Below are 16,416 nucleotides of genomic sequence, written 5' to 3'. Positions count from 1 at the left end.
CTAAGATTAAGAGGGAAGTGGGAAATTGGGAATTTTTACACCCAATATCTCTGATAAAGGTCTCATTTCTAAAATATACAGAGAAATGTGTCAAATCTATAAGAATACAAGTCATTCCCCAACTGATAAATGGTCAAAGGATATGAACAGGCAGTTCATCCTTCTCAGAGGAAGAAATTAAAGATATCTATAAGTATATGAAAAAATACTCTAAATCACTCTTGTTTAGAGAAATGCAAATCAAGACAACTCTGAGGTACCACATCTCACTGGTCAGATTGGCTAAGATGACAAAACAGGAAAATGATAAATGCTGGAGAGGATGTGGAAAAATTGGAACACTAATGCATTGCTGGTGGAGCTGTGAACTGATCCAACCATTCTGGAGAGCAATATGGAACTATGCCCAAAGGACTATAAGCAATTTCATATCTTTTAACCCAGCAATACCACTTCTAGGGTTGTATCCCAAAGACATCATAGAAGCGGGAGAAAGACCCATATGTATAAAAATATTTATAGCAGCTCTTTTTGTGTTGGCAAAGAATTGGAAATTAAGGGGATGCCCATCAATTGGAGAATGGCTAAACAAGTTATGGTATATGAATGTAATGGAATACTATTGCACCATAAGAAACGAAGAGCAGATGGACTTCATATCTACCTGGAGAGGCTTATACGAACTGATGCTGAGTGAGAAGAGCAGAACCAGGAGAAATTTGTACACAATTACAGAAACATATGTGTGATGACCAAGTTTGATAGACTGGACTCTTCTCAGAAATGCAGGAATATAAGTAAACTCCAAAAGACTCATATTGGAGAGAGATGTCTACATTCAGAGAAAGAACCAGAAAGAGCGGAGTTTGAATGCAGATTGAAGCAAATTACCTGCTCTCTTTCTTTTTCTTGTTTGTTTTGGTTTCCTCCTTCCCATTGTTCATTCCATCTGATACAATCTTTCTTTACAACCTGACCAATGTCTAATGTGAATGTATCTGCAGATCCTATGCCTGATTGTATGCTGCCATGAAGGGGGGGAAGGGAAGGGAGAGCCAGAAAATTTGAAACTCAAAGAACTGGGGAACTGAATCTTGTAAACTCAAAGTAAATGGACAAATTAATAAAGACCAAAAAAAAAAAAAAGACACTAATGATGATGTACTGTCTCCTATAGTTGCCCTTTTTATTTTGATACATATATATGATTTCCTTGGTGAGGGGAACTTCCAGTGTTGAAGATCATCTGTAATTTTTGGACTGAATGTTGCTTGGGGCATTGAAAAGTTAAATGACTTGCTAATGGATATGCAGCCAGTGTGTCAAGTGTCAGAAGTAGGACTTGAATCCAGGTTTTCCTAACTTCTTGGGAGGTAGAGGTGTTTTGTGCTTTCTTTTTCCAGATATGGCTTAGACTAGATGGCCACTGACTTCTCCTTCCACCTTACCAAACTACCTCACTTAATAGTTTATAGAATAGAAACATTTGATTGTATAAATCTGAGCTAAACCTGCCAAAGGAGGCAAGCGGATCTGTCAGAGAATGTGGAGAGATCCAGAGAATGGAGCAAAAACTGGGAAGCAGAATTTGTTCTCAGGGGGTGTAGCCTGTGCATCAGTACAGTCTTTTAGGGATGACAAACTCCTAGTCTTGTAGACGGTAACCATAGAGAAGCTGTGACAGATTCGAGACTCAAGAGATGTCAGCAGGCAGGGCAGGCAGGGGTGGAGTTATGAAATTTTCTGAATCTCAGTCTTTTGGAGGAGTGAAAAGTATTCCTTGACCCATCCTTTTGGAGAGATATCAAGAGTTCTAAGACCAGCATTCCAGAAAGAGAAAGGAGAGTGCCTGGAAAGCATCTGAATCCTAGAGAGTGGAAGAGGAAATTGTGAATCAAGTCCCTGGACTCAGGTTTTTGAAGAGAAGCGGTAGAATCATGTAGCCTCCACCATCACCACAAGTTACTTGCAATATGAATGGCTGGTAGATGATTGCACTTACCATGTACCTCAAATGCCTTATTCCTTTCTGGGAAAGTTTTAATCCCTAAGGTTGTACTATAACTCTATAACATTATATATGCCCTTAAGGGAAGTAGGATTCCTTAGAGAGGAAGAGAGAATTTAATTGATCTTTTTATGAACTACTACTATTCTTTATGCAGTTTTGCATTTTCTATGGGTGTGAAATAAAGGTTGTCCTGTAACTGAAATACATTAATTGATAAGGCTCCATCATCAGGTTGGAAGCTTGAATCCTAGCTAAGGACACCTACTGAGAACTAGACATAGTTATAGTTCAAGATTGCCAAAGGTGGGTGCATGCAGACAAAAGAGACTTTTTTTCTTGCTTTCATAAGTCCCTGAGATTTAACCTGGTCTGTTCAAACCCAGAGATTGGGATTTTGAGCCATGAGTAGCATAAAGGCATAGAGCCAAGTTGGTGATGATCCTACTGGTCAGGCAAAATCTGAAATACTGTGTTCAGTTTAGGGTATCGTGCTTTAAAAATGATCTTAATGAGTTAAAGGATGTCCAGAGAAGGCTTTTAAGATAGCAAATGGCCTCAAGTCCATACTATTTTAGGATTTGTTTCAATAATCAGGAATGGTTAGCTTAAAGAAGATATGACTGATGTCTTCAATTAGAAGGAACTTGTTCTCCTTGTCTCTAGAAGGTAGAACCAGAAGTAAAGGTTCAAATGTTGCAAAGAGAAGAATTCAAACTCAATAGAAGGAAAAACAATTAGAGTTGGCCAGAAGTGGAATGGGTAGTGTGCAAGGCAGGGTGTAAGCTAATATTTGTAAAGTGCTTAGCACAGTGCCTGGAACATAGTAGGGAGTTAATAAATGCTTATTCCCTCTTCCCTTACTGGAGGCATTTGAACAAAAGATTGATCACCACTTGTCAGGTGTATTTTAGGGCTGATTTTCTTCACATGAGTAGGACTAGATGGCTACTGAGATCCTCTGATCTCTTTATGTGTGATTGACAGATCTGTGATATATGCATATATTGTGTGGTGCTGGTTTCTCCTATTTTTTTCCATCCTGCCTATAGCTAAGTCCTACATTTTAATAGTATAATGAATCAATGTTACTAAATAATAATAAAATTTATTTATTCATGTATGTGCCCATCCAGTTGACCAGAACATAACAGGGATGGAACCCATTTTTTTTTGCATCATCCTAGGGATTGTTACAACGTACTAGACATAGGCCTAATGCGAAATTAACACTGAGAAATTCAGTTTGATAGAGGTCTTTACATACTAATTATTATGGCAATATGGAAACAGCATGATAATAGAGTGCTGGACTAGGAGTCAGGAATACTTGGGTTCTAATCCTGCCTCAGATACTTCAGTCTATGTGATTGGGCAAATTATTTGACCTAAGCCTGTTTCCTTCTCTGTAAAGTGGAAATAAAAGCACTTATGTCATGAAGTTGTTGTGAGGATTGATCAACTAAGATAATGAATATAAGACACTCTAAAAACTCTAAAGTGCTATACATGTGCCCTGTGGATTGGGAAGAGGAGGAGGATCTGGATGAGTTGATCCTGCCCTTCCTGGCCATTTTTTCCCCTACTGAGACAATAATAGGGATGTGCAGCAAAGGGGAACTTAGTTTCTCCACTTCTGATTAAATAAATCTCTATGTAATCCAAAGTCAAGAATATTAGGGATAAAATACCTATGCATCCTTTCTCTACTATCTCTACTAAATGATTCAATCATGGTGAATATTCTCCAGACACCGATCCTTTTCTCCAGACACCGATCATCTGGACAAAGACAAATGTAAGCTATGATTATTCTTTGTCAGTTTAAATAGTCCTAACTGGGCATGTTTCAGCTAGCATTTATTTATTTGCTTTTTGAAGGGGGGAAGACAGGGCGATTGGGGTTAAGTGACTTGCCCAAGGTCACACGGCTAGTGAGTGTTAAGTGTCTGAGGCCGGATTTGAACTCAGGTCCTCCTGACTCCAGGGTCAGTGCTCTATTCATTGTGCCACCTAGCTACCCCTCAGCTAGCATTTATACAGTCCTTTAAGATTTGCAAAACACTTCATAAAAGTTATCTGATTTTATTTCATTCTGATTTCTATACTGCTATCCTTATTTTACAGATGAATTGATCCCATCCATGTTCATAGCAATAACTATTAATTATGTGTTTCCCATCATCCTAAATTTGTTAGAGAACCATGCTGAGTCTAAGGTCACAGGATCTGGCTCTCCTTGGGGTGAGGCCTATAGTGCTTTCACTTAAGAGATCAATGGCTGTCTGATCCTGCTGGCACTGAGCTAGAGTGAAGGAAAAGGCAGAGTGCAGGGCTAGAATGAGAATAAACTAGGAATCACAGACCCCTGAAGGGCAGTGAGGGACCAAACTCAAGGGAGCTGAATGACAGAGGAATTCTATTCTCAAGTAAACACTGATGCATGCCACTAGGCGGCACTCTTGGCTTTGCTCTCTGCTACTGGTCGGCCAAGTGGGTTGATGCTAACTTTGGCCCTGCTAAATTTTAAAAGATCCTCTGACCACATTTTTACAGATGGTTTAGTATCGTTCTGCTCCATGGCTACCAACCTCACGTTTCACTCTGGTCTGTCACCTGGAAAATACATACCAAGGTGAAAAAAAAACCATAGAGAGAACAAATAAATTTTATCACTACTCCTGAAAAAGACAACTCTGAACCTGTTTGCCACTTCATTATCTCTGTATATGAAAGATGGAAGAAGACCCAGGCTCAAGTTCTGCCTCTGACACATACTCCATGTGACCCTGGGAAAGTCACTTATGCTCTCAGTGTCCCACACAACTAAGACTATAAATTTCAAGACAAGGGATCCACCTGTATTAAAGGAAGTTTCTTCATCAGGGCGTTCCCTAGACCAAGGATCACAGGTCTAGTCTCTATCCCTATATGATGAATATCACATTACTATCTTAATTTAGCTGATAATGTGTCAACCTTGTTGATTTTTAGAGCTTTGAAAATGGAAAATTCAAAAGTAATTGATTGAATAAAGATGCATCCAAATAAAGATGCAAGTGATTTTGATAATAAATAGAAAGGAGTCATTATTATCTACCAAGGTACAAATCAGGATGATATGGTAGGAAAAACACTGAACCTAAGACTGAGTCCACGCTCTGTCATTTACTATCTGTGTGAGCTTGCATGGTCACTTAACTTTTCATGTGCGCACTCATTTATAAAATGGAATAGTAATATCAGCCCACCTGGACTCAGTCATTAGGGGGGTAGGTGAGACCTTTTCTTTTTTGAGACTAACACAAATTGATACCATGAATAAAGAAAAAGCCTTGCTTTCATGTTCAGATGCAATTCTTTGCTTTTTTTTGGTGAGGGGAGGGCAGGGCAATTGGGATTAAGTGACTTGCCCAAGGTCACACAGTTAGTGTGAAGTGTCTGAGGCAGATTTGAACTCAGGTCCTCTTGACTCCAGGGCTGGTGCTCTATTCACTGCATCACCTAGCTGCCCTCCAGATGCAATTCTAAATAGGAATTTGAAAGTAATTGTAGGACATCCTTACTGAAAAAAAAATTGAAAAAAATTAATACTTTCCCTCCTATAATTATGTTCTATTTGGTCCATTATGTGCTGTATTCATCTAGTATGAAGTTAAGCTCATCAAAGGCAGAATTTTTACTGTTTACTTTGTCATGTATCCTGAGCCTAGTTGGCATTTAGGTAAATAGGCAGCAGATAATTCACATTCATAATAAAATCACATTTGGTTAGTTCCAGTCTTTCACTCCACAAATATTCATTAAGCTTTGCTATATGCAAAGCATTGTGCAAGGTACTACTGGGGAGCAAATGGATGAACAACATAACCCCTGACTTCTAAGAGCTGATAATATTAGTAAAAAGAATAAGGAAGTGCGTAAATAAAAAGGGAGAATGTGTTGCAACAGAGATATAAAGTGCTACTGGGATTCTAAAGGACACTAAAAGGAGGGAGAGAAGGTAAGACAGGGTCATGAGGGAGAAAGCATTTGAGATGAACTTTGAAATACAGGGTAAGGAACAATAGGAATACAAAGAAACATCTGAAGACATAAGTAACTGATACACCATGAGGTAGTACTGGGAAAAAATATGCATGACTGCCAACAGTGTAAATAGAAAAATGAAAAAACCCTGGAAAATGCCTGAAACTGAACATTGTGTAAGTTAGGATGAGAAAATGTATTTCCCTCCCTTTTTGCAGAATTTGGGGTGACTTCATGGGCTGGAACATGGCATATACTCTCAGACTTCATGAATTGGTTAGTTCAGCTAAACTCCATTTTCCTCTTCTCTGTTACAAAGGATGCCTCTCTGAGGAGAGGAAATTATATAAATCTATATGAAAATGCAAGTTAGAAAAGTGTTTTTTTTAAGTACATATATACACATATATATGGAAATATATGTAATATACATTTTTTTTAAGAAAAAGACTTCAGGGTGCAGCTAGGTGTTGAAGAATCTGAGTTCAAATCCGATCTCAGACACTTGACACACTTACTAGCTAATGTAACCTTGGGCAAGTCACTTAACCCCAATTGCCTTGCCTTCCCCCCCAAAAAAAAGACTTCAACAAGAATAAATGTAGAAATCAGCAAGAAAAAAGGCATTCAAGAGAACATGAACAAAGAATTGGAACCAGAAAAATAAAAAGATATAGCACATTTGTGGAAATTAATAAAGGAGTCTCAAGGACAGTGACAAAAAAGGTTTCATATGATGCAGATAAGACACAATAAAGTCTTCAAGTCAATGAACTTTATAACTGGTGAAAACAGAGCCTGGAAAACAAACGGTTTTTAGTAGTAGTGAGAAGAGAAGAAGCTTTTAAGCTGCCTGCCAGAAAATGGAAATTGAAAGAATGGCAGATGGGAAGGTGCAGCTGATTTTCTTAGGATAGGATCCTATCAAGTTTGAGGTTAAAAAAAAAAAAGCACAGAGGGAAGATGCATTAATTGATAAAACACACCAGAAGTGGGAAGGGCAAGAAGGGAAATCTCTTGCTCAGAAGAGGAGTGAAGGAGAAAAGGATAAGTAAACATACATACATATATGGAGAAGCAAGGAAGTGTAGAGGTGTCATGTCAGTTTCCATCAAAAAGCAGACATGGGGTGAGGTAGAATGAGAGAGGTCTGAACACATGAGGAATGTGTCAGGTAAACCAGAATTGTGTAAAAAGACTACGAAGCAGCAGTGTAGGTCCAGCTGATTACACTGTACCAATATACAGTGGAACCAAACAATTAAGTTTCATGAGATTCTTCAGCAATGCAAAAACGGCCATGCACAAGCAGATTAGAATGACTCCATGTTGGCAGAAGTGGCCAAGATACAGCATTCTAGAATAGAACTAAAGGCATTTTCAAGTTTATTGTAGACAACTTATTTTCTTTGGCTATCTACAAAAGAACTGAGCCCAAATTCTCTGCCAAACACACTGGTGTTTCCTAAATAAGGTTGTAATGTAATTTAAAAGAATAACCGTATGGAAACTTGCTAAAAATTAAAAAAACCCTAAACTTCATGTCAAAATTATGGTGGAGTGTTAAATGCTGGACTTTGGAATCAGGAGGCCCTGGGATCAATTCCAATCCAATCTACCCACATTACCCTAGGCAAGTCACTCAGATTAAGCCTTAGCTTCCACATCTGTGAAGTGGAGATAACAGCACTTATACCACAGCATTGTTATAAGGATAAAATTAGGTAAAGAATGCATCATTCTGCAAACCTAAAGCACTGCTTTAATGTCAGTTCTTAGTACTAATGATCTCTCCAACAAATACCGTAGCAGTAAAACTGTCTGAAGTCAATATTCAAAATGAACAGGAACCAGATAGCTATTGCAAATGGTGACGTTGGATATTACCAGATCTCACAGATGATGGAATGCCTGTCTCCCCATTTGTAAAACCAAGGGGTTAAACTGAATAATTTTTGAGGTCCCTTCCAGTTCCAAGTTTTCTGACTTATAACCAACCCCCCCCCCCGCAAAACCCATGACCCCTTAGAAAAATCCACTATCTAATAATAATGGGGGAATGAAGAAAATGCTGTTGGTCTGAGTTTGGAGAGTGGGGACACAATGAGTCTAATCAAATGGATTGTCCGATGTCCTGCTTGGGTGCTTTTTAAGTCTTTCTACATCTGTGTTTCCCCACCTTCTTGGTAAGTGTCACTATAACCACAACAAGCATTCCACAGCAGGGTATGTAACTTTATTTTTTTAGCATAATAATTTAAAGTATTTACACACTGCACACTCACTCTTTTACACAAATACTTATTAGTATATCCATGAACCACATCTAAAAGTCTCCTGCAAAGTCTTGACACATTGTGAGGGTTTCCAAGCACACAAAGAAACAGAAAAGAATTGAAGGCTTCTTAAGGCAGTCACTGGAAGCATATTATGGAAAATTCGTGTTCCTTCCATGTTTGAGTTCCCCAGGAGACCATTCACCAGCTTCAGACTATCCACCCACAGGTTTGGGGTGAAGGGAAACTTTTTTTTTTTTGGCTAATGGTGGATTGCAGGAACCAACACGTGCAAGTAACATTTTCTCCAGAAACCAGAGAGAAGGAACAGCAGAAAATGAACTTAACCCTCCCCCTAGGGAAGAACTTCCATTTCTGAAACATACTGATCTGTGGGGCCTGGGATTACAAAGTAGTGTACAGGTATTCTAGCAAGAAAGGGAGCTGGTTAAGTATACTGAGTGAATTAGGTACTTCAATCCCACAGTGTGATTATGCACCAGGAATACAGACCACTTCCACTTATCTTTTCATGTGAAATACAAAGTTCAGCTTTATTTTTTCAAATCATTAATAGAGGCACTTTTTTTCCTCCCTGAAAAGGACTTAAAAGTATAGAAAAGTGATGGCACCTTTCAGTCCAAAAGTCTTCAGGGTCTCTCCTATTGCTTTGAGAAATGGTCTTTCTTCAATTTGGTAACAATTTGTATAAAACCTATGATTTTAAAAAGAATGAAAGAAATTTGTTCAAATAGCACTTGATTTGAAGGTAGAAGACCTGGGTCCAAATCCCAAGTTCTATTACTTACCTATGTGACTTTGGCAAGCCAATTGACCTCAGGAATCTGGTTTCCTTATATGTACAACAAAGGGGCTGGACTAAATAATTTTAAGATGCTCTCAAGATCTATTTCCACTGAACTAGCTCTGGAGTATGTGTCCCATCCTCTGACCCACGACTTTGAGACCCTGGCAAGTTACCTAACCTCTAAGTGCCCTACACAACTCCGTAAGACTACAAGCTGCAGAGTACTGGTAGAGGGAAATGTCCTCACCTGGACGTTCCCTATACCCCTGAAGTCAAAGGTCCGGTCCCTAGCTCTGGAGCTGCTGGAGCATTCCATGTAAGAGCCAGTATTCTTTTCAACATTTTCCCAGACCTAGCACCAAACTTGTTCTCTCAAGTTCTTGGATACATGAATAGACAAGGAGCTGAAGATATCTATCTCATCACAGCCCTAAATTAAACCAGCATTTCTCAGTGCAAAGGAGCCTCAAATCACTCAAGATTTTTGCTGTGCTGAACTCCAGCCAGCTTCCTCACTGAAAGAAAGAAAGCAAGACTTGATCATTAGCTATGCTATGTCTACAGGAAAAGTGATGTGGAAGAGGGAGGCAGTTAGCTGACAAATGCAAGCTAAACACAGATTTATATATTACCAAAATTATCCAAATACAGTAAAGCTGTCCTGGTTCCACCTGGTGCAAGAATATGCTTCATGCTACAACGAGGTGGTCAAAGATTCACTTGACTCTGCTTTTTCTTTTAGGTGGGAGAATGAGGGGAGGGTGGCATGAGTAAACAAGAACTAGAGCTCTGGCTCCTAGACTTTTGCAAACAACACTGAGTTATTAGATGGATAGTTTGCTACTTTTAAATTCATTTAGAGGTCTTAGGAGAGAGGCTGATGCAATGACCTGGGCAACAACTATTACTTTAACCAACTACCTCCAATTCACCTTATCAGCATAACAAAGCTTGTATTGTCACTCCTTCCACGCTCCATTTCGTCTTGGATATATAGACACTGGGGAAGGTGACATGTATGAAAAACTTAGACAAGAACAGCAAAAAGAGGGTAAGAAAGACTATAAGAAACAATATGATGACATTTAGAAAGATGTTCAGAGGAAAAAAGGTTGATAGTTACATTAGGGGACAAAAATTTTGACTCAAGAGAGTCAAAGACTTTCTTCTCTCTAAAGAATAATTGGCAAAAATGTTCAGTGTAAGATTGGCAGTTGGGATCTCTTCCTCAGTAGTCTATGATAAGCATATATGCTTACCATTGGGTGAAAGATGGAGGAAAATAGGATAAAGATATAGTTTAAATGACCTAATCAGCTTGATCTATAAAAATAAAGAATGTGATTTATGAATGTGAAAATTGAGGTCCTTGGCAACATAGCACTAAGAATCAGGTAAAAAAATAGTAGTAATGAGCATTTCTGCATCTTAAGTAGGCCTTCTTTAGAGGGAGTACTGGGTGTGGTATCTGTGTGTATGGACTATACATATTAACCATATACACACATAAATATTTAATATATAAAAAATAAAGTGCTTTCTAACAGGTCCCAATGCAGGGACATTATAAAACATTTCACAAAACTGCAAAGCAAAATTGATATACAATCAAAGAATACTACATCCAACATACATGAAAAACAGTCCAACACAATATGTACAATCCGGTGGGTGTCCCAGGACAAACATCCCTTCATATACATGGTATATACATATATACTCTTATCTTTTTACTCAATATATTATGACAATATATATTTTAAAACTTTTGTTATAGACAAAAAAAAACAACCCTACAAAAACGCCACAAGAATCAAGCACATGAGTCTAAGACTGATCGACAAGTTGCTGCTTCCCATCAGGCCCCCAATTCCATTGCTGGGGAAAATGTGCCAGCGTTCTTTTCTGGGGTGTAGTGCCTCCACATCCTCCAAGGCACTATGAGCTGCTGCAGTGAAGTTGGCATCACCAGTGGTGAGCAGGTCGAAGACACAGGAATGAAAATAAATGTCTTTCACTGGCATCTTCTCATGGCATTGAGTAGTGGCGGTCTCCAGTGTATATCCAGGCCAGGCTGGGGCTGAGGCAGCTCGGGGAAGCATCTGTCCCATGATAGCAGATACCTGCCCCTGCCCATCATCAATTCGCTCACTCGAGGGGCAGCCATTCACACAGAGCTGCAAATCTTGGCTTTCTTCATAAGCCATAGCCAGGTTCTTAGGCATGCGGATAGCCAGAGTCAGGTAGCGACCCAACTGCCGCACATACACTGTGGTTCCTATATACCTGGCATGCATCTCCACGTGATGGCCGCTCACCTTCTCCACAATGTGCAGGCTTTTGATATCACCATCCCCACCGCTGGTGGAGCCATCAACAAAGGCTGCTGGCAAGTCATCTGTCACGGCTTGGTATACTTTTTGATCGGTGCACTCATGGTGGGATTTGAAGATTATAGTTATCTGTGGAAAGGAGGAAGGAAAGAGTTGTTGTTTTGTTTCTTTAAAGCAGAGAAATATTAAAATCACATTATCATGACTACTCAGGTGTCATATTTACTTGGGAAGAGGGAGTAAGTAGCAAGTGATATCTGGTGCCTTTGCCTTCAAAACTCCAAATAATTTAGAGATCATGCAGATACTTCCCTGGTGTCACTTTAGTACAATGGTTAGGAATCCTCTTAATTCAGAACCAAATTTTAAGGCAAATGCAGGGAACATACACAAAGGAAGATTTTCTCTTTATTTTTCCAGGATGGAGAGCAATGCTATTGTGAAGACTATAGTAGCTCTAGAATATAATTCAATAAGTAGCAAATAGAGCAACAAAAATATGCTAGGCTAAAATCTATTCATGGTTCTTTTAGTCAAAATTAAAAAAAAGGTCTTTAGCAGTGTGTTGCTTTATCCCAATAAACCATGATGATGTTATCTACTACAAAGAATGAATTGATAGGTTCAAAAATTACTAGAGTTCAAATGTACAGCTCTCATTCTACGTCAGTCCACCCCTGTGACCATAGTGCATGCAGAACTCCTCTGGAGAGACATACTTAGGCCTCTTCCTTATAAGTCAATCCTTCCTCTATCCCTACCCCACTTGAAGCAGCCATGCCTCCTTCCTCTTCCTATTTCCACCCATTTTTTGTCCCATTCCTAGTTCCCTCCCCAAAAGGCTCTCCACTCTTCTTCTTCTTCTTCTTTATTTAAACAATCGGGGTTAAGTAACTTGCTCAAGGTTACATGGCCAGTTATTTCTGGGTGTGGTGCTGAGTATCTGGGCCCAGATTTGATCCCCAGGTCATCCCGACACTGGAGCCGGTGCTCTTACTTGCTGTGCTACCTGGCTGCCCCTCCAGTCTTCTTAAAATGACAATTAACTAATCTAATAAATTAATTGTACTAATGGAAGAATTTAGAAGTCCTTCATGACCCTCCTTAGTCCTTAGGCTACCAGTCAAACACTTACATTTTAAAGATGAGGTAAGTGAGGCCTAGGCTTACAGAGGTTAAATGACTTACCCAAAGGTTACACAGCTAGTAAGAGGCAGAGCCAGGATTTAAATCTTGGTCCTCTGACTCCCTATCCAGAACACTGCATACTATACTCAACTAATAAGGACTTTTCTCCTTTGGACTACAAAGTAATCTATCAGGGCACAGTATAACTGTTAGTCATATCCATTGCCAAATATAAATATTGAGATTAGAAGCTGAGAGCTCAAGTGAAGGAAATCTCAACAACAGTTACCAAGCATGTGTTTCCAAGACAAAAGTTACTTAATAGCTGTAAACATTTCCCATCACGGGAAATACTGGGCAATATACTTCTGATGCATGCTGGCAGGGTAGAAAGAGCTTGACTTTGTTACAGAAAATGTTTCCCTCAAGCATCACCTTTATTCTGGACACCGGCCCTTTCATTTTCTTGGCAGGATGCCTACTACTGCATTACTACAGAACAAGAGATTACACAGTAAGTAAGAAGATCCATTGATATCAGCGAATGATTTTTGACAGCATTCTTAATGGACAAGTAACAGGAAGAAGAAAGAACTTTCCCCAATCTGTCTGAAGTCTAGTGCCTTCCCTTTGTTGATTATTATTTTCAATTGTTCCTAATATATTTTGTTGGCAGAGTGGTTTTCATGAAACCTCCCCCAATAGATGGTGAGCTCCTAGAGGGCAGGGACTGTCCTTCCCCTTTCTCTGTATTTCCAGTGTTTAACATACCTCCAAGCAATTTAAAGAAAAGATTACTGACAAAGGTAAAGATCCCAGAATCCCAGAGGCTTGGAGCTAGAAAAGAACTCGGAGGTGACCTAACCTAGGCTCCTCATTTCACTGATATGATATGGAACCTGAGGCCTAGAAGGTGTAAACTAAAGTCTTCCCATTCCACATCTTGTGTTATTCTTCTTTTGTGCCATCAATTGGCTCTGAATAATAAATCAACTGTATTATGAAGCTTTACCCAGTCTTTAACATCACGAATACTCTATTTCCACTAACTTTTCCCTTCTTCCGTCCCTAAATGCAGAAACTACCATAAGGGAGTACAGAACCTAGTACTGGAATGAGTGTTAAAGGACATCTGGTCCACTTTTTCATTTTATAGGTGAGGAAAACTGAGGCCCGATGAGGTTAAGGAGAAAAATCAAAGGAACATCCCTTGCTTGAGATGCCTTAAACTGGCACAATTCTCTGTACTTCCCATACCACAGGCTCTCTCACCCCTACTGTCAAGCTTGTCTCATTTGCCCAACTTAACCCACATTTGCTCACACAATTTAATTTCACATGTTCCCACTGGTGTTGCCTGACTGGAATTTTCCAGACATTTCATTTTGCTTCATTCAGGCACTTATAAAGTCAGATCTGAACCAGCTGCACCACAGCAGCTGGTTCACAATTCATATCCGCCGTCTGCAGGCAGCTGGGACTGAAAAACACAGCTCAAAAGCAGACAATGCACTATGAAAATGTTGGGTTTTCCCACCTCCAATTACCTTGAACCACAATTTCATTTCACTACCAATTTTCTCACATTTTAACACCTTAGAACACTCTAGAGGAATGGGAGCAAAGATGCTATTTCAGTAAAGTGGTTGTACATAAGAACTTTATATGTAAATAACGTCTGTAGAAGTAGGCATTCATCAGGTCTACTAAATAAGCTTTATTTCACAACTCTACATTCAAACAGCTTGACAAGTATGATACCAAGAATATGTGATAAGGAGCAATTCAAACCAGTTCTGTACCTGAGCAAGTTAGGGGTTAATCTAAAAGCCAGCAATCATGAGAAACAGAACTGGAGTTTTCATATAATAACTACCCTTATTTGCAAGAATTACAACATCAGCACTCAATGATTAAATGAACATTGCTTCAAAGAGCCAAGCAATTTGTCTTTCTAGTTTACCAAACTCTAAATTTAAACCAGTTTGGCATCATCTCCAGAAGCAAGAATTTTTTGCTCACCTTAGGAAAAACCAAGAGGAGCAGAGAGAAAAGCACTGACATCATCCAGCTCTCAATGACAGTTTCCAAGAGAGGCAAACGAGCTTCAGCACAAAACATATGGGGCTATTCACTAATCTTAACCAAGGATCTGTTTTCTTCATTAACACTCTCATTTCAATCCAGAAACTACACACACACACACAATTTTATTTATCACTTGCACCTAAAACACTTTATGGAGACTCCCACAAATGGTTGTCTTCATCTGTTATGGTGTTCAAAATATTAAGTTTTGTTCCTACTATTCTGTACCAATGAGGAATTCTAATTACCCAGGACAAATTTTTGTCTCTCCTCCCTTCAATTTCATGGTGATAATCTCTACAGGAGAAACTACTCAAAATTTTTCTTGGTCTGGTTTTCTCTTTGGTAAGATGATCACACACACACACACGCGATACCACTCTATAAAATGTCTAGATTAATAGAATCCAAACCATAGTTTGGGATTATTTTAGGGGATTCCATCTAGTGCATGTGTTTCTATGAGAGGTGGTTGGATATAAAGAAAAAATGAGGATAACTAGACATATCAGAAGAGTAAGGACCAAAAATATCATATCACAGAAAAAAGGTGTTAGCTTTGGAATCTGAGAACCTGGGCATGAATCCCTTGGTTTCTATCTACCATATCTTTATGACAAGGGGCAAGTCTCTTCATGTCTCTACTTTTCTTCATCTATAAAATGGGGGAGGAGGGGAGAATAGAATGGATGACATTCATGTTCCCTTTTTGCTCTAAATCAAGATCTCCCAAATTATTTGGCCTACCACCCCCCTTTAAAAAATTACTTGGTGCCCCCTGAAAATCTACTTTCTTTAACCCTATAACGGTTTTTTTAATCTGCATTATTAAAAAAATACAATTTAAAAAAATGATGCATCTTAAATTTAATAATTTATTGTAAATTTGTGTTTTTTCCTGCATTGAAATTTTGAAGATGAATATTGCACCACATAACTACAGCATCATATTGTAAACAAGTCATCATACGCACATATTCCTGTTGATGCATGCTGGAGTTTCCTACAACTTGTGACATGCTAGCCTGCCAACACTTGCTTATTATGATTTGTAGGCAGACTTGACCACTGACCGGTTAAAATGTGCATTTTGTGTGTTCATTTGGAAAAGAATGTAATCAACACAACATTAACTCTGTCACACAGCAGATGAAACATGTATGAATGTTTTTCAAATTTTCTTCTTTCTTTATTACTTCCACTGCCCCCAATTGCACCTAAGGCTACTACTGCCCCTACCCTGGATCTTTCCAGCACCCCCCCCCCAGGGGGCAGTATCATTCACTTTAGGAACCTCAATGATTTTATAAAATCATATTTTCATTCTGCTTCAATTTAAATTATGAAAAGATTTGCTTCCCTGTAACCATTAAATGGGATGAAATATCAGAAATTTATTTTCTCCTAATTAAGGACAGAAAAATCTATTCATTTCAAGTAATTCTTTCCTGAATACTTCAAAATTTTTAAGTTACTATTTTTGCAAAGTAAAACACTTTTATGTTTCCAAGTAGAAGTTATAAAAGCTTCTGTCAACATGAACATAATTCTTGTAAATTTTAAATCAGAAGAACTAAGTAAATCTTTAACACTATCTATATAGTTTATTTTTTCCCTATGAACTAATCCATATACTGTAATAACTCAATCTGGCACATTTGCTCTGTGCCACACCATTTATTATTGATGGATCTTATTGCTGTGCATTTAAAACATCAATGCCTTTTGTTAAACTTCCTCCACCCC

The 16,416-nt window shown here is 38.7% G+C and overlaps 1 protein-coding gene across 4 annotated transcripts in view; it reads right to left on the bottom strand.

Moving 5' to 3' along the window:
• Nucleotides 1-8,251: 8,251 nt before the first annotated feature.
• The window catches only part of RGMB (repulsive guidance molecule BMP co-receptor b), a 35,520-nt gene continuing 27,355 nt past the window's right edge, over nt 8,252-16,416 (bottom strand). For all 4 annotated transcript variants that reach the window (XM_069085161.1, XM_069085164.1, XM_069085162.1 and 1 more), the window contains one exon: nt 8,252-11,583. In XM_069085161.1, the coding sequence (XP_068941262.1) occupies nt 10,915-11,583 (669 nt within the window). In that variant the 3' untranslated portion in view covers nt 8,252-10,914. The remainder of the gene's footprint in view (nt 11,584-16,416) is intronic.

This window comes from Petaurus breviceps, unplaced genomic scaffold (genome assembly GCF_028583685.1).
Source record: "Petaurus breviceps papuanus isolate PSGF00001 unplaced genomic scaffold, PetGlider_PUasm1.0 175, whole genome shotgun sequence".
Classification (NCBI taxonomy): domain Eukaryota; kingdom Metazoa; phylum Chordata; class Mammalia; order Diprotodontia; family Petauridae; genus Petaurus; species Petaurus breviceps.
The sequence above is the reverse complement of the archived record's forward strand: the minus strand, read 5'-3'. Positions and strand labels throughout refer to the sequence as shown.